Raw genomic sequence first — 25,300 nt, 5'->3', positions numbered from 1 at the left:
GTAGTGAGGTTGAAAGTTGCTAAGAATGATTTATCTTGATAGATGGATTTAATTCCAGTGATTCATAAACTTCAGTGTGCATTGGAATCAACTGGAGAGCTTGTTAAAGCACAGATTTCTGCCTCACTCCAGGGTTTCTTAAATTAGCAGGTGTGTGTGTGTGGGGGGGGGGGGGGTGGGGGGGGCAGAAGTTGTATTTTTAAAACTCCTAGGTGATGCTGATACTGCTGATTCAGGGGCCCTGGTTTGAAAACCAATACTTTACTCTCTGGTAACACTCTTAAGTAGATAGATTTTAGCTGCCAAGAAAATGCTTTATTACATCTAAGAAAGTATCTTGATTTTAAAAATTATACAATTATTTAGCATAAAAGTTAATACTCTTCACCACCTACCATAGCTCCTAAATGCATACACGTTTCCACAAGCTACAGATTGTCTTCTTCCTCCAAATAAATAAAAAATTATGCCAGGCTATCTATTAATCAGTGGAGAGAAGAAAATCAAAACAAAAACTCCAGACATGAATGGAGATTCATTAATTTAGCTCAGTGCTCTAAAGAAAGCAATGCAAAATTTAATCCAACAATAGAGACTAAGTCAAATTAGCGCCAAATATATATACTTTCTATGGAGTAGAGATGATTTAGTATTATTGTCACAGTGACATATCCTTACAGAGCATAATTAACATATGCCAGAAGTGCAGTTTCATTGGTACATAATTTCACATGGGAAGAAACACAGACACCAAGCACTTGTTTTTTCGTGTCTGATATTCAGACCTCAATGAATAAATTTGTTCATTAGAAGTCTGCAAATTACAGACATATATTACTTAATGTGTTCAATATTTTTAATAAATCTTCCTCTAAATTGTTTTCCCCAGTGAAAAATTATATTCCCATTTAAAATATTGTTTGATTCATGGGAAAAAAGAAGAAATGTTTTAAGAGAGTAAATTTATTTTATAAGAATTTCTATTTTTCTGAAATTTCACTGATTTTACTGCTTGATCCCCTTTAGACATGCCCTGTAATGGTTTGCTTTTACTTACAGTGTTTCTGTTTTGAACCTATGTATTTACTAAAAATCAGGGGAAAACCCTTTTAAGTGGCACTATTAAGCAAATATTCTCTTAGTAAAACACATGTAGCTCTCCCTTACTTTCAAGTGGCCACCAGTTGGAAATTGCTTTGTTTAAGCAAACCGTCTTTGAGACAGTCCACTTAGAAAGTTGCTACAGCTTTTAACACAGCTGAGTTTAAGGTCCCCTCAATTATACTGATAGTATACATCCCCCAGTTTACACAGCTTCCCCTAAACTAACACCCATTTTCAATTACAAGGAAACCTGAATAATTTTACTTTTGTCAAAGAGAACTAGAATCTTACACTTCCAGTGTGGTAGCACATCACCCTGTGGATAGGGGCAGAGCCACTCACTCTGCAGTCATATTGGACCATGACCATTGTGCTTCAGTACGTGTGAAAATGCATGTTAGCCACATTGCTGCTCAGGACTGGAAAAAAATGAGGTAAACCCAGTGCTTAACTCTCTCTCTCTTCTATTTTTGCTTCTATCTAGCCCAGGAACAACAGCAGCTGATACACAGCAAACAGGCTGAAAGTCACGCGGCTGTTGGCAGAGGAAGATCGGAGCAGCAGCCCCAAGACTGTGGTGACCCAGGTCACAGATTGCAATTACTATTGTCCCTAACCCAATCATTGTCAACTCTATTTATGAAGACTTACAAACAATACATCACTTGCCTGTCAAATGTTTGATGAGGACACATTAATGTACCTCTTGACCCTTTTCTACTGCTGCTGTGTATTAGGTGAAACTGAATGAATTGCTGGTTCCCAACATGAAAGGAACGTGTGTAATTATTGGAGCGCTCTGTACAGACACAGAAGGGAATAGAAATGCTGTCACACTAGGTTGTAAGGAATTCACAGGTTTTCAAATTTGAATCACATTATTGTCCTCCAAAGAGTACAATTATGGAAGAACTTTGGCATGGATGGCAGGACTTGATCATTTTAAAGCAGCTAAGAAGCCTTTCTTCCTTTGTTTTATAAGAGATTGCCAAGGTGTATTGATGACAGACTAGAGCAAAGAATTGTGGCTCAGAATCAACAAGGATATCATGTTGATTTAAAGTTGGCATGTCACATACTTTCTCATCTTTCTAATCATAAATACTTCACCATTCCTTTTAGGCTTCATCTCTTAGAAACATAAAGTTTGTTACTGCTAAAAACATCTATATTTGGCACATATCTAGTCATACAAAACAAGGCACTCAAATTGAGGAATCTGATTTAAGGGAATCTCTTTAAGAATTCAGGTGAATATAGCTTATAAACTGTACTCAATTTTTGTTAAGGGGTCAAACATCAGTATTTTCACAAAATACAATGAAAGCCTCCTTGAATTATTGAAATCACATGTAAAGGTATGGAAAGTATCATTGCTTTATAAAGTGATTCTAACCAAATTCTGAATCTCTTTATCTCTCATTAAAGAATACCTCAGTAAACAAATGGCAACCCACTCCAGTACTCTTGCCTGGAAAATCCCACGGGTGGAGGAGCCTGGTAGGCTGCAGTCCATGGGGTCACGAAGAGTCAGACATGACTGTGTGATTTCACTTTCACTTTTCACTTTCCTGCATTGGAGAAGGAAATGGCAACCCACTCCAGTGTTCTTGCCTGGAGAATCCCAGGGACAGGGGAGCCTGGTGGGCTGCCGTCTATGGGGTCGCACAAGAGTCGGACACGAGTGAAGTGACTTAGCAGCAGCAGCAGCAGCAGTAAATAAAAAATTCTCAGAATATAGATACAAACTACATATATATGTAATACATGCATATGTAGGTGTATGTATGTAGTATGTATGCACATGTATATGTATATATATATATATAAAGTTACATCTGCTCAATTTTGGAGCATTAGATTTGAAAGCATAAGATGAGACATTAGCTTGGTAACCTCAAGCAAGTTATTTTAGTTTTCTGACTCTCAATTTCCTCATCTATTGAAAATGTAACACACTCTTTAAGAAAAGAGACTGAAAATTCTGGGCAAAATTAAAACATTTTAGACTTCTAAGATATTAGAATGCTTTTTATAAATTTCTTCCCCTAAATAGTATAAAATTTAGGATGCCATTTGCCAAGTGTATATAATCTATGTTTTCAAATATGAAGCACAAACACGGTTTATCTGAATTACCACACAATCTATCATGAGATTTGAGTGGTTTTAAATATGAATTTTTAAATGTTTCCTATTTTCTCATCTTATATATCAGCAGTGACACAAAAAATGACTGACCAGATGAACTACCAGGCAACGAAACTAACCCTTCTGCAGAAGAAGATTGACAATATTTCTTTGGCCATGAGTGATGTAAGGAGCACATATTCCTCACTAGAAGAGAAAATCAATGAAGACAAAACCGGGGAATTTCAATCTTTTCTAAAAGGTAAAAGTAAATAATTCATTTAGTTGAGACAGAAGGCAAATGACTCATTTATATTTTCCCACATCATTTTAAGATCTTTTCTTTAGATTGGGAGGTAGAGAAGTCTAAAACAGATTTTTTGGGGGAATAAGATACTTTAAAATCCCTTAATTTCTGAAATAATTTGAACCATCTAAATATATTTTTACTAATACAGACAAATCTTTAAATATTTCATCTGACCTACTGACACTGTGCACCTAGTTATAGCCTTACTTGTATGTTTTATAGTTAAAAGGAGCTATACTTAATCTGCTTCCATTGTGGTTTCCAGTTCAAGATAAAGATGAGGTCAAGGGATGCTTATCAAGGCACATAGATCCATGATTGTCTCAATATTGATAAAGATATTGAGGGTAATTCTAAAATATAGTATTACCCCAGAAACTATCTAGCTCATGGAATATAATCAATAAAATATATTCTAAATTCCACAGGTCATTTATTCATAGAAATCTGAGTCAGTTTTGCCTGAATTTTGTGCTCTTGAAATAGCAGTCTCTGCTCCTTTCTGGAGGATCTGCAGGAAAATCCATTTCCTGTTCATTTGAGTTGTTAGAATTCATTTTCTTGCATTTGTAGGACTGAGGGTCCATTTTCTTGATGACTGAACTTGTTTTCAGCTTCTAAAGGCTGCTGCATTTCTTGGCTCATGGGCTTCTTCCTCCATTTGCAAAAGCCAACTCAACAGCTGTTGAGTCCTCATGGCAGCTCTCAGATCCACTCTTCTGCCTTCTTCCTCATTAAGGACACATATGATTACATTGCACCCATCTGGATAATCCAGGATAATCTCCTCATTTCAAAGTTCTTAACCTTAATCATATCTGTCAAGATTCCATAGACGGTAACATATTCACAGGTTCAGGTGATTAGGGGCTGAACATCTTAGGGGCAACATTATTCTGCCTACCAGAGAGTTTTATGTATAGTGAGTAATTGGTATGGTAGCAATACAATAGGACCCCTTGATAATTTCAATAAATCCAATCTAAAGGGATCAGGGAAGGCTTCTACAAAGAAAAACCAAGTCAACTGATAAGTAATGGATCAGGAGGACTTAAATTGGCAGAGAGATTTCAGGTAGGCCATGGATATTCTAGACATGTGTTTTGGTTACTAGGAGCATCTCAATTCACTGGGCTTATTGTATGTTTCCAAGTTTCAGGATTACTTGTCCCTTTCACTTTATTTTGTACATAAAAAATATTCACTGTGCATCCCATTTTTACCACTCATGTTATTTTTTTCTCTATTTTATGTGGTTCACAAATAAAAGAAATAAAAAGGTGAAGATTTCCATATTATTTACTAGTACAGAGCCATCATTATTTTTTCAGTCATGTAAATTATTAGTGCTATTAACCAACTGAAAGAAATACTCTGTCTTACATTTCTGGTATGTTCCCTATGGCTAAAACTCATAGCAAGAATGAGAAAGGAATATATTTTCCCTGAAGTGATAGCATGAGAAAGAAGTTAAATAGGAACAGTACACAATCAACTATAACCATAGTAATAAAATTTGTTTAGCAAAATTTAGTTATCATAACCTGAGAGAATTAGGCCTGTCAACAGCCTTTGTGAACCCATTAACAAAAAAACACCTTGACACAGGAAAAATATGCACTCATAGTAACAACAACAGTCCCTCTTCAATAGGAGGCATTAATTGTGAGCTGAGCCCAATCAGTTAAAAGAACCAGAGGGCTTGCCGTTAATAAATGTTCATACAGGGAACAAGAGCCAAATTCACCCCGCAGGTACTGCACTTTCCCAGCAAAACCATGACCCTTCTCTCACTTAAACTACATCGGACTGAGAAGCACTGCTTTATCTGCTAGGAGCTGGAGAAACTGTTTAAAATCAAATGCCCCAACACTTAAAGAGTTATCTAAATGTTATGAATAGGCCATGCGTTCACAGCCACAGGAGGGACATGCCAAGGTATCTGATATCAGATATATCTTTTAAGTTACCATATACAATATTGAATTGTTAGGAAGTAGTAGCACATTGGGAGGAGGCAATGGCACCCCACTCCAGTAATCTTGCCTGGAAAATCCCATGGACGGAGGAGCCTGGTGGGCTGCAGTCCATGGGGTCACTAAGAGTCGGACACGACTGAGTGACTTCACTTTCACTTTTCACTTTCATGCACTGGAGAAGGAAATGGCAACCCACTCCAGTGTTCTTGCCTGGAGAATCCCAGGGATGGGGGAGCCTGGTGGGCTGCCGTCTATGGGGTCGCACAAGAGTCGGGCACGACTGAAGTGACTTAGCAGCAGCAGCAGCAGCAGTAGCACATTGAATCACATGAAACAGAATCAAACTACACTTAAAATGATGTGCTCCCTCAGATATTGACATAAGGCATTTTGACATATTTTTGCAAAAGTTAGAGTCTTGCACAGATGTTTCTATAGTAACAAATTATATGAATATTATCTGAAAAGCTTGTTTTCTTGAAACAAGTTTTTAAAGCTAATAATCTGTGATTCCTTTTCAGACACTAGCTATAATTTTTACCCTTTACCCAATGTAGTTTTCCATTAAAATTTTAAAGCATGAATTGTTACTTTTATTGTTTATTTTTTTCATAATTACTTTGTTCAGGATTCTATACTGAATTTTATACCTATTTACAGTGTTTTCACCTATTTTCATTCTTTTCCTGGTTTTCAGATCATGCTGCTTTCCTCTTTTAAAATCTATTGTTATTGTTGCTATTATTCACAATTAATAAATTCAGTTACACTTAAATTTTACTTTACTTTGTCAATCTTTTTTTTCTTTTTAAATTAATTAATTAATTAATTTTACTTTACAATATTGTATTGGTTTTGCCATACATTGACTTGAATCTGCCATGAGTGTACATGTGTTCCTGATCCTGAACTCGCCTCCCACCTCCTTCCCCATCCCATCCATCTGGGTCATCCCAGTGCAGCAGCCCAGAGAGCACCCTGCATCATGCATCAAACCTGGACTGGCAATTTGTTTCACATATGATATTTTACATGTTTCAATGCCATTCTCTTATATCATCCATTCCTTGCCCTCTCCCACAGAATCCAAAAGACTGTTCAATACATCTGTCTCTTTTGCTGCCTCACATACAGGGTTATTATAACCTTCTTTCTAAATTCCATATATATGTGTTAGTGTACTGTATTGGTGTTTTTCTTTCTGGCTTACTTCACTCTGTATAATAGGCTCCAGTTTCATCCACCTCATTAGAACTGATTCAAATGTATTCTTTTTAATGGCTGAGTAATACTCCATTGTGTATATATACCACAGCTTTCTTATCCATTCATCTGCTGATGGACATCTAGGTTGTTTCCATGTCCTGGCTATTATAAACAGTGCTGCGATGAACATTGGGGTACATGTGTCTCTTTCAATTCTGGTTTCCTTGGTGTGTATGCCCAGCAGTGGGATTGCTGGGTCATAAGGCAGTTCTATTTGCAATTTTTAAAGGAATCTCCACACTGTTCTCCATAGTGGCTGTACTAGTTTTCATTCCCACCAACAATGTTAAGAGTGTTCCCTTTTCTCCACACCCTCTCCAGCATTTATTGCTTGTAGACTTTTGGATAGCAGACATTCTGACTGGTGTGAAATGGTACCTCATTGTGGTTTTGATTTGCATTTCTCTGATAATGAGTGATGGTGAACATCTTTTCATGTGTTTGTTAGCCATCTATATGTCTTCTTTGGAGAAATGTCTATTTAGTTCTTTGGCCCACTTTTTGATTGGGTCTTTTATTTTTCTGGAATTGAGCTGCCGGGGTTGCTTGTATATTTTTGAGATTAATTCTTTGTCCATTGCTTTGTTTGCTATTATTTTCTCCCATTCTGAAGGTTGTCTTTTCATCTTTCTTATAGTTTCCTTTTTTGTGCAGAAGCTTTTAATTAATTATGCCCCATTTGTTTATTTTTGCTTTTATTTCCAATATTCTGGGAGGTGGATCATAGAGGATCCTGCTGTGGTTTATGTTGGAGAGTGTTTTGCCTATGTTTTCCTCTAGGAGTTTTATAGTTTCTGGTCTTACATTTAGATCTTTAATCCATTTTGAGTTTATTTTTGTGTGTGGTGTTAGAAAGTGTTCTAGTTTCATTCTTTTACAAGTGGCTGACCAGTTTTCCCAGCACCACTTGTTAAAGAGATTGTCTTTTCTCCATTGTGTATTCTTCCCTTCTTTGTCAAAGATAAGGTGTCCATAGGTGTGTGGATTTATCTCTTGGTTTCTATTTTGTTCCCTTGATCTATATTTCTGTCTTTCTGCCAGTACCATACTGTCTTGATGACTGTGGCTTTGTAGTAGAGACTGAAGTCAGGCAGGTTGATTCCTCCAGTTCCATTCTTCTTTCTCAAGATTGCTTTGGCTATTTAAGGTTTTTTTGAATTTCCATACAAATTGTGAAATTATTTGTTCTAGTTCTCTGAAAAATACCATTGGTAGCTTGATAGGGATTGCATTGAATCTATAGATTGCTTTGGATAATATACTAATTTTCACTATATTGATTCTTCCAATCCATGAACATGGCATATTTCTCCATCTATTTGTGTCCTCTTTGATTTCTTTCACCAGTGTTTTATAGTTTTCTATATATACGTCTTTTGTTTCTTTAGGTAGATACATTCCTAAGTATTTTATTCTTTTCGTTGCAATGGTGAATGGAATTGTTTCCTTAATTTCTCTTTCTGTTTCTCATTGTTAGTGTATAGGAATGCAAGGGATTTCTCTGTGTTAATTTTACATCCTGCAACTTTACTATATTCACTGATTCAGTTCAGTTCAGTTCAGTCACTCAGTCGTGTCCGACTCTTTGCAACCCCATGAATCGCAGCATGCCAGGCCTCCCTGTCCATCACCATCTCCCGGAGTTCACTCAAACTCACGTCCATCGAGTCAGTGATGCCATCCAGCCATCTCATCTTCAGTCGTCCCCTTTTCCTCCTGCCCCCAATCCCTACCAGCATGGGAGTCTTTTCCAATGAGTCAACTCTTTGCACGAGGTGGTCAAAGTACTGGAGTTTCAGCTTTAGCATCATTCCTTCCAAAGAACACCCAGGGCTGATCTCCTTCAGAATGGACTGGTTGGGTCACCTTGCAGTCCATGGGACTCTCAAGAGTCTTCTCCAACACCACAGTTCAAAAGCATCAATTCTTCAGTGATCGGCTTTCTTCACAGTCCAACTCTCACATCCATACATGACCACTGGCAAAACCATAGCCTTGTCTAGTAGTTTTCTGGTGGAGTCTTTAGGGTTTTCTATGTAGAGGATCATGTCATCTGCAAACAGCGAGAGTTTTACTTCTTCTTTTCCAATCTGGATTCCTTCTATTTCTTTTTCTGCTCTGATTGCTGTGGCCAAAACTTCCAAAACTGTGTTGAATAGTAGTGGTGAGAGTGGGCATCCTTGTCTTTTTCCTGACTTTAGGGGAAATGCTTTCAATTTTTCACCATTGAGGATAATGTTTGCTGTGGGTTTATCATACATGGTTTTTATTATGTTGAGGTATGTTCCTTCTATGCCTGCTTTCTGGAGGGTTTATATCATAAATGGATGTTGAATTTTGTCAAAGGCTGTCTCTGCATCTATTAAGAAAACCATATGGTTTTCATTTTTCAATTTGTTAATGTGGTGTACCACATTGATTGATTTGTGAAGAATCCTTGCATCCCTGGGATAAAGCCCACCTGGTCATGATGTATGATCTTTTTAATATGTTGTTGGATTCTGTTTGCTAGAATTTTGTTAAAGATTTTTGCATCTATGTTCATCAGTGATATTGGCCTGTAGTTTTCTTTTTTTGTGGCAGCTTTGTCAGGTTTTGGTATTAGGGTGATGGTGGCCTCATAGAATGAGTTTGGAAGTTTACCTTCCTCTGCAATTTTCTGGAAGAGTTCGAGTAGGATAGGTGTTAGCTCTTCTCGAAATTTTTGGTAGAATTCAGCTGTGAAGCCATCTGGACCTGGGGTTTTGTTTGCTGGAAGATTTCTGATTACAGTTTCAATTTTCGTCCTTGTGATGAGTCTGTTAAGATTTTCTATTTCTTCCTGGTTCAATTTTGGAAAGTTGTACTTTTCTAAGAATTTGTCCATTTCTTCCAAGTTGTCCATTTTATTTGCATATAGTTGCAGATAATAGTTTCTTATGTTCCTTTGTATTTCTGTGTTGTCTGTTGTGATCTCTCCATTTTCATTTCTAATTTTGTTGGTTTGATTTTTCTCCCTTTGTTTCTTGATGAGTCTGGTTAATGTTTTGTCAATTTTATTTATCCTCTCAAAGAACCAGCTTTTGGTTTTGAAGTTTGCTTTAAAAATAGGGTCTTCCTTTTTTTTTTTTGCAAGGTAATAGTAGCTTATAAAAATGAAAATTATTGGAGTAATAGGGACTTAAAAATAACAAAAAATAAAATAAAATAAAAAATTTTTTTACTTTAAAAAATGATAATAGTAAAAATATATCTGAGACTTTCTCTGGAGCTGTTGCAGACAGTGTGGGGTCAGTTCATTTTCAGATAGTTCCTTGGTCCAGCTTGTACTTTTCACGGTCTATAGGCCCCTTCCTTGGAGAAGGCAATGGCTGGCACCCACTCCAGTACTCTTGCCTGGAAAATCCCAGGGATGGAGGAGCCTGGTAGGCTTCAGTCCATGGGGTCGCTGAGTTGGACACGACTGAGCGGCTTCACTTTCACTTTTCACTTTCATGCATTGGAGAAGGAAATGGCAACCCACTCCAGTGTTCTTGCCTGGAGAATCCCAGAGACAGGGAGCCTGGTGGTCTGTCGTCTATGGGGTTGCACAGAGTCAGACAAGACTGACGTGACTTAGCAGCACCAGCAGCAGGCCCCTTCCTATGTAGTCGGTGCTAACTACAGGGTTTTAATCTATTGCACCTGTCCCTTCCAAAGCGATTCCCTCTGTTTATTTCAGCTTCTTCTGTTTGCTAGTCTCTTCAGTGTCTATTTTCCACCCTGACACAAGAGGAGCAGTGGTGGTCGCTTTTTTTTAGGCTCACTTGTTCAGTCGTGCTTTGGGGAGGGAGGAACACTGCCAACAAATATCACTGGCATGTGTTCACAGTGATTTAGCTACACTGGATTTGCCCCCGCTCACGGCGTGTGTGCTTTCCCAGTCTACACTGCTCAGACTCTAGGTTGCTCTGCTGGGAACTGTCTGACGTGGGCCCTGGTTTGCATGCACTTCCCAGGTCTAAGCAGCTCAGGTTCAGGTTCAGTTTCTCGGGTACTCCACAAAGGCGCAGACTTGGTTGGGCCTGCGTTTTATGCCTGTCCCAGGTCCGAGCATCTCAGGTGACCAGGTCCTTGGCGCACATAGTTGCCCCCAGTTGAAGGCTGCAACTTATCCCCTCCCCCATCCCTGCCACTCAGTTTTGTGGGTGTACAATGGGTGTGCCTTCCCAGGTGTGCCCTGTGTCTCTTCTGAGAAGCTGATCTCTAGCTGCGACCCTCCTGGCAGATGTTGACTGTCCAGAATCCCAAGAAGTCTTGGTTAGCAACGAAGTCTGCTTTCAGTTTGGTATAGGATGCCTCTCTGGGGCCGCAATTACCCCCTTCCGGCTCTGGCTCCCCCACCCCAACCCCCAACCCCCACCCAGGCTGGCAGGGGAATGGGCCAGTCCGCAGCCAGCTAGCTGTGCTCAGTCCTTTGTTCTGTTAGCGTGCCTGGTGGTGGTTAAGGCTTTTCCCTGGATCGCGGGATAGCTATCCCACAGTCTGGGTTGCTATCTCAAGCTAGTTCCCTCAGATTGCCCTCAGGGCATTCAGGCCCAGTCCTTATCCTAAGCAATGTCGCCCACCCCTCCCTGTTCCTGCCCCCGCCCGGGCCCCCCCCTCCCCACCCACCACTTACTAGTGGGGGATGTGAGCATCTGGGCTGTTGCACTGCTGAGAGTTGCTGTTAGGCACATAATCTGTGGGTTTTAATTATTTATTTATTTTTCCTCCTGGTTATTTTACCCTCTGAGATTCTAAGACTCACCACAGACTCGCCGGAGAGAGTGTTTCCTGGTGTTTGGAAACTTCTCTCTCTTTTAAGCCTTCCTTCCCGGGACAGATCTCCGTCCCTACCTCTTTTGTCTCTCTTTTTATCTTTTATATTTTGTCCTACCTCCTTTTGAAGACAATGGGCTGCTTTTCCGGGTGCCTTATGTCCTCTGCCAGCATTCAGAAGCTGTTCTGCGGAATTTGCTCGGCGCTCAAATGTTCTTTTGATGAATTTGTAGGGGAAAAAGTGGTCTCCCGGTCCTATTCCTCCACCATCTTAGGACTGCTGCCCCTACCTTGTCAATCTTGAAAAACATTTTAAAGCCAAAATTGTTAGGTTATAAATTTCAGAGAAGTCTGATTCCTAACCTTAATTATTTTATTGTGTTTCATCTAGTTGTCACCATGAGAATTAAAGATGATTTTAACTAACAGGAAATGACTAAATGATTCTATATAAAGTGCCATAAAAATATCTTTTCTATTAAGTGGTGCCTTACACTCAGCGAAGCTACCATATTCTGTTTTAAATGTCATAAATCTCATTGGCCAAATTTCATTTTCTATGTAGCATCTAGAATATACTCAGTGAAGATTTGTTGCATAAATGAGTGGTGTGTCAAATGCTAAGTAAAATTTAAAAAATAAAAATACTTTAAAACCTTTCTTGGTATAATTGTTCATGTTAGTAAATGCAAAAGCTAGACTGTTTCAGTATAATTTATCTTAACTGCAGCTATTTAATCTTTTCTAATAAACTTAGCTTTTCTTTAGTATTTTGGTGCTGTGTGTCACTGATTACTATTTCATACTTCACATACTTCTTTTTTCTATTCAATGCAAGTTGATTTTCACTTACTTATAGTTTTTAGACTAAGTTTATTTCAGTGTCCAATAGGTTTAGAAATGTAAATTTTGTGCTCTAGAAATCCTAGACCCTAAAAGATCTATTAACAACATTCATCTTTAGTGTTTAGGATTTCTAAGGAAATATTTATCCATTCACAGCTTTGTCTTTGTACCACATTAATTATCAAGTATCAAGATGCTCAAGCAATACATCATTCCACTTGATATAATTGCTGTTTCACAATATGCTTTATGTAAGTCTCTCAAGCAACTTAAATACTTTTTAAAACTTTCTTAAAAAATAGAGACATGTTGAGACTATATATTTTTATTTGCTAATCATTTTTCTTGAATAGTCTTCATAGTAGCCATAACTTGTTTCACAATACTCCATTGTGCAGACCTACAATTTAAAATACTTTGTAATATGTTACCTGTATTTTGCATTATAAATGCTGGCTACTTGTTGGATTTGAATGGACATATCTTCCATTTATATCTGTTTCATTGCCACATACTATAAATATGCTTCAAATATGTTTTCGTTTTTCCACTTTGTTTTTTTGTATGTAACTGGTTTGTCTGTTTTTACATTTTAAAAATATTTATTTCCTGTTTTAAACGATTCTGAATAGTTCAAGTTTTTTCCTCTTTTCCTTTTTTCTAATGCTGCTTTTTGGATGTCCATAATTCTGGTTTGTGATCAATCTGTTCTTTCTAAAAGGGAGGTATTAGTATGTATTTTATTAATGGCAAGTTTCCTCTCCCCTTTTTGTTAAGCATTAATGTAATGATATTGTAAATTAACTATACTTTAATAAAAAAAATTAAAGAAAGAATTATCAAGCTAAAAATAAACAAATAAAATCACCTAAAAAAGAATTAACATCATGTTATGATAGGTCATGTATATCTTAAATTTCTCTCTTTGTTTGACTTAGTTTTGTGGTTCCCCAAACATCTCATTATTTTTATTTCATTCTTATTATGAACTATTGTTGAATTTTGATTATTACTTCTTATTGCTCCTCATTTGGGAACCTCATGAAATTTCTTTCTGCAGTCAACATATTAAGTTTTAGAAGCACAAAATACAAGCTCTGAAACCTAATTACAACTGACCCTTTATCAACATAGGTTTGAATCTCCTGGGCCCACTTACATAAGCATAAGCAAACTTTTTTCAGTAGTACTTACTACAGTGCCTCACAATCCACAGTCAGTTGGTCTAATCTAAGGATGTGGAACTGGATTCAGGGATTTGTTGTTTAGTCACTCAGTCATGTCCAACTCCTTTGTGACCCCATGGATTGTAACACTCCAGGATTTCCCAGCCAAGAATACTGGAGTGAGTTGCCATTTCCTTTTCCAGGGGATCTTCCTAACCTAGGGATCAAACCCATGTTTCCTGCTTTGGCAGGCAGGTCCTTTACCACTGAGCCACCAGGGATTCAGAGGAACCTTGGATATAATGGAGGGCCACTACAGGTAATATGTGGAGTTTTGGCTGTGCAGAGGGCTAGTGCCTCCAATCCCTGCTTTGTTCAAGGGTCAACTGTACTAGAAAGCTAATAAACAGTCACGAGCTAACGTTAGGTACTAAGGCATAAAGCCCCAAACTGTTTATTTTCATATAAAACTAAGGCTAGAATCATTGCATACAAGGGTCTGTTAACTGAAGTCCATCGTATTTGCTTCATGTCTTTTTGTTCAAAGAAACTTAGTTCTACAGTTCTAGTGTGTACTACCTGCAACTGATTTTTCTCCCTCAAGACTTACCAATTAAGAAATGATCACCTTGTAGGAACGCCAGTAATTTTTTTTAATTTCATAAGCAATGTAGTTAAGAAATGTTTTTATTTCATGTCATTAATGTTTAGTCACAAACTTTTATCTTTTTAGAGATATAAAGAGTTTACACAGTTAAAATCGTATGTCATTTATTGTTGTTTCTTATTTCTTTCTCCAGGCCTAAAGTCCAAAAGCATTAATGATCTGGTAAAAGAAATAGTAAGAGAACAATTTAAAATTTTTCAAATTGACATAGAAGAGACCGTAGCGCAGCTCTTCAAGACTGTATCAACCGTCTCCAAGGAACTTGAAAATGTCAGACAAATAATTCAACAAGTTAATGAATCTGTAATTTCAGTAGCAGTCCAGCAAAAGTCTGTTTTAATGCAAGAAAATAGGCCTACTTCAACTGATATACTGGACCTGAAAGATCACATTGTAAATATAAGACAAGAAATGACCTTTATGTGTGAGAGGCCTGTTAAAGAACTAGAAGCAAAGCAGACTCATTTAGAAGATGCTCTAGAACAGGAGCGCTCCAGGAGAATTCTATATTATGAATCCCTCAACAAGACCCTTTCTAAAATGAAGGAAGTGCAAGAGCATCTTTTATCAACTGAACAAGCATCAAATCAGAAGACTATTCCAGTTCCTGTATCAGTTAGCAATAACATCACTGAATATGTATCTACTCTACATCAGAATATAAAGAAGCAAGGTTTGATGTTGTTGCAGATATCTGATGATTTGCATGCCCAAGACAGCAAGATAAACAATCTCACCCTTGCTTTGGAGATGGAGAAAGAATCTGTCAGGGAGGAATGTGAAGACATGTTTTCCAAGTACAGAGATGATATTAAAGTTCAAATTAAGGATACAGAAGAGAATTTACAAGTTTTAAACCAAACATTGGTTGAGTTTCTCTTTCCAATGGACAATAAAATGGATAAAATGAATGAGCAACTAAATGATTTGACTTATGATATGGAGATTCTTCAACCTTTGCTCGAGCAGGGAGCATCCTTGAGAGAGACAATGACTTATGAACAACCAAAGGAAGTAGTAGCTACAAAGAAAAAAGTGGAAAGTCTGACTAGGGCTGTTAACAGTCTTAATGTACTTACCAAAGAACTTACAAGAAGATACAACTTACTTAGAAATGAAGTACAGAGTCGTGGGGTTGCCTTAGAGAGACGTATTGATGAACATGCCTTAGAAACGGAAGATGGTATAAATAAGACAATAACTATTGTAAATGATGCCATTGATTTCATTCAAGACAACTATGTATTAAAAGAAACTTTACATAGAATAAACTATAATCCAGAGATCCATCATAAATGTACCCAAAATATGGACACTATATTGACATTTATTTCTCAGTTCCAACATTTGAATGACTCTATTCAGATTTTGATCAATGACAATCAGAGATATAACTTCATTCTGCAAGTTGCCAAGGCCCTTGCATATATTCCTAAAGATGAAAAACTAAGGCCATCCAACTTTCAAAAGATTTCCCAAATGTTCAATGAAACCAGTTCCCAAGTGATAAAATTCCAGCAAAATATAAGTCATCTGGAGGAAAAAATACTCTCAGCCACAAAAATTTCCAAAAATTTTGAAACTCAATTGCAAGGCATTGAGTCTAAAGTGACCAAGATGCTCATACCTTACTATGTTTCACTAAAAAAAGACAGTGCAGCTACAAATGAGAGCAACCAGGCTCTACAATTGCAGGTCTTAAATTCCAGATTTAAAGCACTAGAAGCAAAATCCATCCATCTTTCTGTTAATCTCTCTTCTATTAACAAGACTCTCTATGAAGTAGTAACAATATGTCATGATGCTTCTAGAAGTATATCAGAACTAAATGCTACCATACCCAAGAGGATAAAAGATTCCCTACCAAATATACAACGTCTTCAGAAAAGTCTGACAGAATATGTGGAATCAGTAATTGAAATAAAAACTCAAATTGTCCTATCTAATTTAACTTGGTATATAAATCAATCATTGTCCAGTAGTCTTGCAAATATTGTCAAGTCACAGAAGCAGATAAAAACATCACTGAAGAAATCAAATACTCTTAAAACAACAGTGAACCTGACAACTGTCCAGATAGGCCGGGCCCAAAGAAACACAGACAACATTCTACTTCCTGGTAAGCTATTATCAAAAAATAACTTTTAATCATTTTCCTATATAAGTCTATTTAGTAGATATGTATGGTTTAGCAAGATCATAAGCTTTGGCACTTAACTGAGCTTGGACAAATAGCTAAGTAATTCAAAGATCTCTGATATATTATTTGAATCTTATTTCATCCTGTATAAAGCAGTTATCAATACAACACAAATGCTTATAGCATAAATACTTGTTCTATATGTCTTAACTTTTTTTCTGACAGGCCCCCTATAAAACAATCAAGCTTGCCCTTGTAGAACATTTTCTTTGCATATGTAATTAAAGGACTTTATTAGACAATGAGCTCCTTGATGAATAAGACTAGATTGTGTCCTGTTCATTTTGGTGTTACCTGGCAAAATGTTTGGTATGCCATAGGAACTCAGAGTATATCTGTTGAATGACTGGCCCAGTGAATGTACAGTGAGCAGAAATTCAGTTTGGGCTGATGACAGAAGGCCTTGAATGACAAGCTAAGTATCTTAGTCCCTTTGGGCTATTTAACAAAATTCCGCAAACTAGGTAGATTATAAACAACAGAAATTTACTTCTCAACATTGTAAAGGCTGGGGAAACTAAAATTAAGGTGCCAGCATAGTAACAATCTGGTGAGGGCCCTTTTCCTGGTTCACTTGATTCTGGTAATCACTAGCTGTATCCTCACATGGCAGAAGGGGTGAGGGAGCCTGTGAAGTCTTTGATAAGAACACGAATCCCATTCATGAGGGCAAAACCCTCATCTCCAAAGGATATCCAAAGGTCCCACCTCCTAATATTATCAACGGTGGAGGTTAGTATTTCAACCTATAAATTTTGGGAGATACATTTCAGGCAGGTAGACATGATTTTGTGAAGAGTGGTCTTTGGAAATTTTGGGCAAAGTGTTGGGATATGGTGAGAACTGTGTCTCAGGAGCATGAAGCCAGTAGTTGTGTGTAGCATGAAATTAAGAGTACCAGTTAGGACATTATTGGCAAAATCGTAAGAACCAGATCTTGGGAAGAGGTAGCTGAATCAGAGGAGATGGGTATGAATAATGTAAAAGTAATATTAGCAGAAATGAAAAGATAGTGGGAAAATTAATGATCTAAGGAACAACAGCACATAGTTCCGGTCCTAGTTGTTTCAGTATGTCTGTGTAGCCTTGAGTAAGTTCACCTCTCTGAATCTCAGATTCTTCCATTCATGTGATGGAATTGCAATAGGTATTTTGCTGAGCTCATTAGCAGAAATATCCAGTCCCAGACTGTATCGGTCACAGACTGGATCATTAAAAAAAAAAATATATGTGAGCCATTCACAGCCTGAATGCATGGCACTTGGGAAGGGGAGAAAAGTAGAATATTCTGTGGTTTTGCACTTGGGAAATGAGAGAGTAGAAGTACCACTGACAAATATTGTAAACACCAGAGGGGAAGCATACATTTGAGAGGAAAGAGGAATTTATTGTAGTGCATATAAACTACTTAATAATCTCTCTGTATGAAAGAAGTGTTTTATTGAGATGTTTGGCATATGAGTAACATTAAATAATCTTTTCACAATGAAAAGAATACTATTCCTAAAAGAAATGGTAGTGTACCTCTCATACAAGTCTGCTTTTAAATTATACACTCATTTGGATGAATTTTGTACTTTACTGTTTTTTAATTACAAAAGGATAATCATTATCCTAGAATAATATGACCCTTCATGTTTTATCTCTGAATGTTCTGATAATATTAAAAATCACAGAATAATACAAAGTTGAGATACCTCTTCACTATTTAAACTATTGCATTTATTTATGTATGACTCCTTTCAAATTAATCTGACTCAGGAGAACTAATCCCACCCTATGGGATCACAGAACAATTATTTAGGCTTTACATATTTCCAAGAAAAGGCAGTGTTTCAATACAAGATGTTCTTATAATAATAATTTTAGGAAAAATAAGTTGTTCTTCCTCCATACTATTTTAATCCTTGGTCTTTCCTCTGTGGACACTGCAAATGAGTTTGTTAAGCTCCATAGGATGTGTGATCATACCCCAGGTAAGCCATGTCTTTTCCCCCCTTAAATCAAAAAAATACCTGTATCAATACAGCAACTATACATTTAAATAGCTTCAAAATTAAGAGATTCAATAGAAAACAAAAAACTAACAGTTTCATATTCTTTCATTATAAAGAATGCATGCTAGGAGCTTATAAAAATTGCATTGAGTATTTATATACCAGTATATTAATGGGCTAATAATTAACTTAGTATTGATTCTTTTTTTTAATGATGCTTTGATATAATTACTTCTGGTTTCTTTATTTACTGTAAGTAGAATTTTTATAGACCTAAAGTTAATAATTAATTAAAAGTTCTTTATTTTATCTTTGTAAAGATAACCCATAATGATATCAGAGCAATGGAGATTTATTGGCCTAATTTCATATGTGGGGTAGATATTCACTTTATGCAGGAATAGCAACGTAATATGTGGGGCCCTTTCAAGTGGATGCATAGATACTCAGGTTCATTAAGCCAGGTCTGCTTCTATGAGCCATGAAACTAGTGGCATTCATTAGACAGCTGAGCAGGTAAAATATATGTAAGGTAATAAAATCAGTGGATTCAGGCTAAATTCTTCTATAAGAATAAACCAATTGCAAAATATACTACTTGCTTTGATACCAGCTGTGAGGCACACTGAAACACTACTTAAATTTGGCTGTTTCCTTTGACCTTTGCTATGATATGGTAAATATAGTTCAGCCACATTAATCCCTTCAGTTCAGTTCAGTTGCTCAGTCGTGTCTGACTCTTTGTGACCCAAAGAATCACAGCACGCCAGGCCTCCCTGTCCATCACCAAATCCCGGAGTTCACCCAGACTCACATCCATCAAGTCAGTGATGCCATCCAGCCATCTCATCCTCTGTCGTTCCCTTTTCTTCCTGCCCTCAATCCCTCCCAGCATCAGAGTCTTTTCCAATGAATCAACTCATCGCATGAGGTGGCCAAAGTACTGGAGTTTCAGCTTTAGTATCATTCCTTCCAAAGAAATCCCAGGGCTGATCTCCTTTAGAATGGATTGGTTGGATTTCCTTGGACCTAACAGAAGCAGAAGATATTAAGAAGGGGTGCAAGAATACACAGAAGAACTGTACAAAAAAGAGCTTCACGACCCTGATAATCACGATGGTGTGATCACTCACCTAGAGCCAGACATCCTGGAATGTGAAGTCAAGTGGGCCTTGGAAAGCACCACTATGAACAAAGCTAGTGGAGATGATGGAATTCCAGTAGAGCTATTTCAAATCCTGAAAGATGATGCTGTGAAAGTGTTGCACTCAATATGTCAGCAAATTTGGAAAACTCAGCAGTGGCCACAGGACTGGAAAAGGTCAGTTTTCATTCCAATCCCAAAGAAAGGCAGTGCTAAACATGCTCAAACACAGCACAATTGCACTCATCTCACACTCTAGTAAAGTAATGCTCAAAATTCTCCAAGTCAGGCTTCAACAGTACGTGAACCATGAAATTCCAGAAGTTCAAGCTGGTTTTAGAAAAGGCAGAGGAACCAGAGATCAAATTGCCAACATCCACTGGATCATGGAAAAAGCAAGAGAGTTCCAGAAAAACATCTATTTCTGGTTTATTGACTATGCCAAAGCCTTTGACTGTGTGGATCACAATCAACTGTGGAAAATTCTGAGAGAGATGGGAATACCAGACCACCTGACCTGCCTCTTGAGAAATCTGTATGCAGGTCAGGAAGCAACAGTTAGAACTGGACATGGACCAACAGACTGGTTCCAAATAGGAAAAGGAGTACGTCAAGGCTGTATATTGTCACCTTGCTTATTTAACTGATATGCAGAGTACATCATAAGAAATGTTGGACTGGAAGAAGCACAAGCTGGGATCAAGATTGCTGGGAGAAATATCAATAACCTCAGATATGCAGATGACACCACCCTTATGGCAGAAAGGGAAGAGGAACTAAAAAGCCTCTTGATGAAAGTGAAAGAGGAGAACGAAAAGTTGGCTTAAAGCTCAACATTCAGAAAACGAAGATCATGGCATCTGGTCCCATAACTTCATGGGAAATAGATGGGGAAACAGTGGAAAGAGTGTCAGACTTTATTTTGGGGGGCTCCAAAATCACTGCAGATGGTGATTGCAGCCATGAAATTTAAAGACGCTTACTCCTTGGGAGGAAAGTTATGAGCAGCCTAGATAGTATATTCAAAAGCAGAGACATTACTTTGTCCACAAAGGTCCGTCTAGTCGAAGCTATGGTTTTTCCTGTGGTCATGTATGGATGTGAGAGTTGGAATGTGAAGAAAACTGAGTGCCGAGGATTTGATGCTTTTCAGCTGTGGTGCTGGCGAAGATTTTTGAGCGTCCCTTGGACTGCAAGGAGATCCAACCAGTCCATCCTAAAGGAGATCAGTCCTGGGTGTTCTTTGGAAGGACTATTGCTGAAACTTCAATACTTTGGCCACCTCATGTGAAGAGTTGACTCATTGGAAAAGACCTTGATGCTGGGAGGGATTGGGGGCAGGAGGAGAAGGGGCGACAGAGAATGAGATGGCTGTCACCAACTCGATGGACATGAGTTTGAGTGAACTCCAGGAGTTGGTGATGGACAGGGAGGCCTGGCGTGCTGCAGTTCATGGGGTCACAAGTAGCTGGACACGACTGAGCGACTGATCTGAACTGAACTGAACCACTGTCATTTGCAGAATAAATACAATTTGTAGAAATAAAATCCACATAAACATACTTTTTTAAATTTAATTTTTTTAATGAAGCATAATTGATTTATACTATATTTTTCGTTTCATGTGTACAACACAGCATTCACTTAGACACACATATATTCTTCTTTAGATTCCTTTTTGGATTATATATATTCTTCTTTAGACTCTTTCGCCTTATGGTTATTATAAAATATGGAACATAGTTCCCTGTGCTATACAGTAGGTCCTTGCTGTTTATTTTATACATAGTAGTGTATATATATTAATCACAACCTCATTTATCCCTCCTCCCTTTCCCTTTTCCCCTTTAGTAACCATAAATGTTTTCTATATCTGTGAGTGTCTTTCTGTTTAATCTTAATAATTGATAACCTCCTTTGAAGCCTAGTAATAGGAATACTATAATGATATAATATTGAATACTATTTAATAACACTACATCCCAGGCTCTTTTCAAACTATTCTACATATGTTCCTGCATTTGATATTTATGAGGTAGCTATCATTATTCTTATTTTGAAGATGAGTAAACTAACCCTCTGCCTAAGGTCACGCCTTGTAAGTGAGACAGCCTGACTCCTGGACTGTTGGACCCAGGGCTCAGCTGAACCACGGTACTCAAGTAGACTCTAAAGTGTGTTCACCTGCCTTTCTCTTCCTTCTGCTTATGTTTGATGCCTACTTCAGAGTCTGGCCACATCTGAATATTCCATGTGACCAGAGTTGATACTCCCAGGGAGTTTGCTTTCTTGAGAATCCAAATACTGCCACTTTTTTCTGCTTCTCATCAGAGAGAAGTAAGTGGCTGTTTTTCAGTGTAGCTTTTCCATGATAATGGCCAGTGGGCAGTTGTGATTGAAAGTTACCGTTTGTTTTTCACGAGATCTTCTTGGGTCTGATGCAATAGCAGGTAAAATTCAGAGTCCTCTTCCCCTCACTTCCTTCTGAGCCATTTCCACATTCAGTTATGCTGACTATGATTCCTCCTAGGCCAATGCTGATAAACTTGTTCCGGTTGAATCCCTAAATATTTGATTTGTTTCTAAACAATAGTCCAATAGACATCAAGAGGATTTCATTTCCACTTTGAAGATTTGTTTGTACAGTTGGCAGACTTGTCCCTACAGAAAGACTTTGGCTGCTTGCCTTCCAAGAGAAGCTGAATCCTGTGGTAACAATGTCAGCAGCATGGCTGAGGCTGTGTCCTCCGCTCGTGAGACCACTGGCTTTTAACTATTTCCCCTGTATTGACCAGGTATATTTAACTCTCCTTAATAAACCTCTCATTCATCATGATCACTTTAGTTACTCTTTTCAAGAAAGATTCTGTAAAAGGTTTGGTAGTGTATGATATACAACTTTTAAAATGATCATTGCTGTGAATATAAGCAGTTTAAAGGAGAAAAATAAGAAACTTGTGAACATTTCACTGTTATATCATTTTAAAATCATTTATAAATTTTGTGACACAGCATAGAGGCAGTTGTGGATGACTAAGAAGCATTGAATTGCCTAGCAAGACTTATTTGTAATAAGTCTTTTTTCCTAAAACATACTTTCCTCATTTATAAAATTAGAACAACATATCTACCTTACAAAGTTTATTTTAAGTATCAAAGAAATCAACTGGAATACAGTGTATTATTAATGTGGTTATGACTATATGATAAAATTTTCTCAGCTATATTCAATGTTTATATTTTATTTTCTTTAATATTTTCACTTAATATTTGATATGTAATTATTTCCATGTATTAACATAATTTAAATGCTCATGGTATTCCATTGTTCTACTTTTAATTTATAAGTCTCAGTGTGTTTTAAACTCAACATGTTTATAAATGAGCTTAAGCTTATCACATAACAATAAGTCAAAAAGAACAAGATTAAAAATGTAAAGACTTTAATGTATAAAAATGCTTGTGCATTACAAGCACAAAAGAGATCTGCAGAAGTTTTAGAGTTTTCTTCACCATATTTCGGCTCTTTATATGCTTTTCCATGTTATAAAAAATAATCATTCTCACATATGCCTCAGGATAAGTTGACTTCTATACAAAATAGTGACTATAAGCTAATTAAAGTTTGAAGGATTGTTGCTTGAATTTAGTTTACAATGTGTTTCATAAGGTATCCAAAATGTCACACAAGTATGCTGATATGCTGGAAGCACTCATGGTACCCAGAAAATAGCTACACGCACAGCTAAGGTTTATTATAGTGAAATTATTCATGATATAATCAGCAAGGGAAAAGGACCCAGGCAGAATCTAGAGAAATCCAGGCATAGGCTTTCTTAGGCTCTCTCCCTTCAATAAGGGGGTCACACTTGTGTGTGGGATCTTTTTTTTTTTCCCAGTCACCAAAACATGCAGTAACATGCAATTTTTCTGCCCAGAGAAGTCCACCAGATATCCAACTCCTAAGGTTTTTACTGGAGCTTGTCTTAGTCAGCTCACACTGCTATACTGCTATGACAAGTACCATAGGTAAGGTGGCTTATAATCAATAGAACTTTACCTCTCACAGTTTTGAGATCAGACCAGCATGGTTAGTTTCTGATGAAAGACCTCTTTTGGACTGCAGACTCAACTTCTTTTCTTCTCACATGACAGAAAGGAAAGGAGGGAGAGAGCTCTCTGGGGTCCCTTTTAAAAGGGCACTAATCCTACTCATGAAGGCTCCACCCTAAATATCTAAATGCCTCCCACAGGCCCCACCTCCTAATACCATCCCTTTGGGAGTTAGAAATTTCACATATGAGTTTGTGGGGGACACCAAGTTTCATCTTAAACAGGGCTGGTCACGTAAGCACATATCAAAACTCTAAAAGGAAAGCAGAAGTTCCGCCTAAAACATATTTGTACAATAAGTCAGGGCACTATGAAGACACTTTTTAATTAGAGAAGCCAAGTTCCCAGATATGGATCAAGGGCAAATCCTTGAAAGTCAGCATTTCTAAAGGTAGCAGTCTCAGGCCTGCTATATAAACTCTTTTCTGCTCATGATCTTAAAGACATTCTTTGTGCCAGAGTTGGTTAGCAAGCCTGTCTCTGGGGATAGCATCCCGAGTTTGTGTCAATAAAGCAGGGTTGAAGAGAATATTAAATGAAGTAGTTTTTGTTCATTGTTCCCAAGAAGAAGAAAAGAATCCCCTAGCTTTTCAGAGGATTCCCCTGTGTATGGAAGGATGACAGTTGAAGAGGGGATGCTGGCAAAACTGACAATTCTTTCCTGCCTCATGTCGTAAAGTGACCATGGAATCTAGGTGAACAGTCAGAACGCTATGTGCTTGACATTCTCATCTGAGCCAATTTATAACACATGCATCTGACGATCAAAAAGAAATGGGACAGGATACCAGGATTCATTTACATAGTCACTACATATGCTAAGATTAGTCTCCTGACAAGAAGCACAGCAGCTATTTCTCAACAACATCTTTGGTGTTTCTTTGACACCAGAGATTTTACACCAGATCTAATTATTAACTGGCCTGTGATTAAATACAGTGAATGGATGTCTTTCCACTGGTCGCTAACAACACTATAAGTTTCAAAACTGCATCTGACACTGTAGTATTATTTTGTGTTGTACTCATTGTCAAGCATGAGGAATAATCTGTTGGGATTATCAAATCACAAATTATGAGCATGTTGCACAGCTGTCTGAGTGGACATGATTCTCGCATCTTGACAAAAAATTGCAACATAAAAAAATAGTTATGCCATATGTTAACTGCACACGAAATTTGAAAAACGTACCCCAGAAGTTTATAATTGCCAGTTTTACTATGCATAGCTTCAAAGTGGATCTGAAAAGAAATAAGTATTTTCTCAGTATTATTTCTCAGAAATAATAAGTATTAATATTTTCTCATGGTCCCAGAGTGGCTAGTTGAGATGTTTAATAATAAACACTATTTTGTTTTAAATAATAGGAAATAGTTTTTAAGAGAAATAATAAGTATTTTATTATAAATTTAATTTGAATTATTCAAATCTACTTATTTTGAACACCACTGTTTTTCAGGGGAAATATAACATGGCATTTTGTTTTGTTGATATAATTGGTTAATGTAAACTCAAGTATCTTTACCTCCCAAACTAATTACCCAAAAATTTATTATACAGTGTTTGGAGAACTAAAGAAGTCAGTGAAAGAAAATTGTT

The 25,300-nt window shown here is 37.3% G+C and overlaps 1 protein-coding gene across 1 annotated transcript in view; it reads left to right on the top strand.

Moving 5' to 3' along the window:
- MMRN1 (multimerin 1) overlaps positions 1–25,300 on the top strand; it is an 85,251-nt gene that overhangs the window by 49,862 nt on the left and 10,089 nt on the right. The window contains exons 4-6 of the mRNA XM_068975586.1: positions 1,589–1,690; positions 3,323–3,496; positions 14,381–16,366. Coding sequence (XP_068831687.1) covers positions 1,589–1,690; positions 3,323–3,496; positions 14,381–16,366 — 2,262 coding nt within the window. The remainder of the gene's footprint in view (positions 1–1,588; positions 1,691–3,322; positions 3,497–14,380; positions 16,367–25,300) is intronic.

The sequence above is a fragment of the Capricornis sumatraensis genome, chromosome 7 (genome assembly GCF_032405125.1).
Source record: "Capricornis sumatraensis isolate serow.1 chromosome 7, serow.2, whole genome shotgun sequence".
NCBI lineage: Eukaryota > Metazoa > Chordata > Mammalia > Artiodactyla > Bovidae > Capricornis > Capricornis sumatraensis.
Note: the sequence above shows the minus strand (reverse complement) of the source record. Positions and strands in the feature narration are given on the sequence as shown.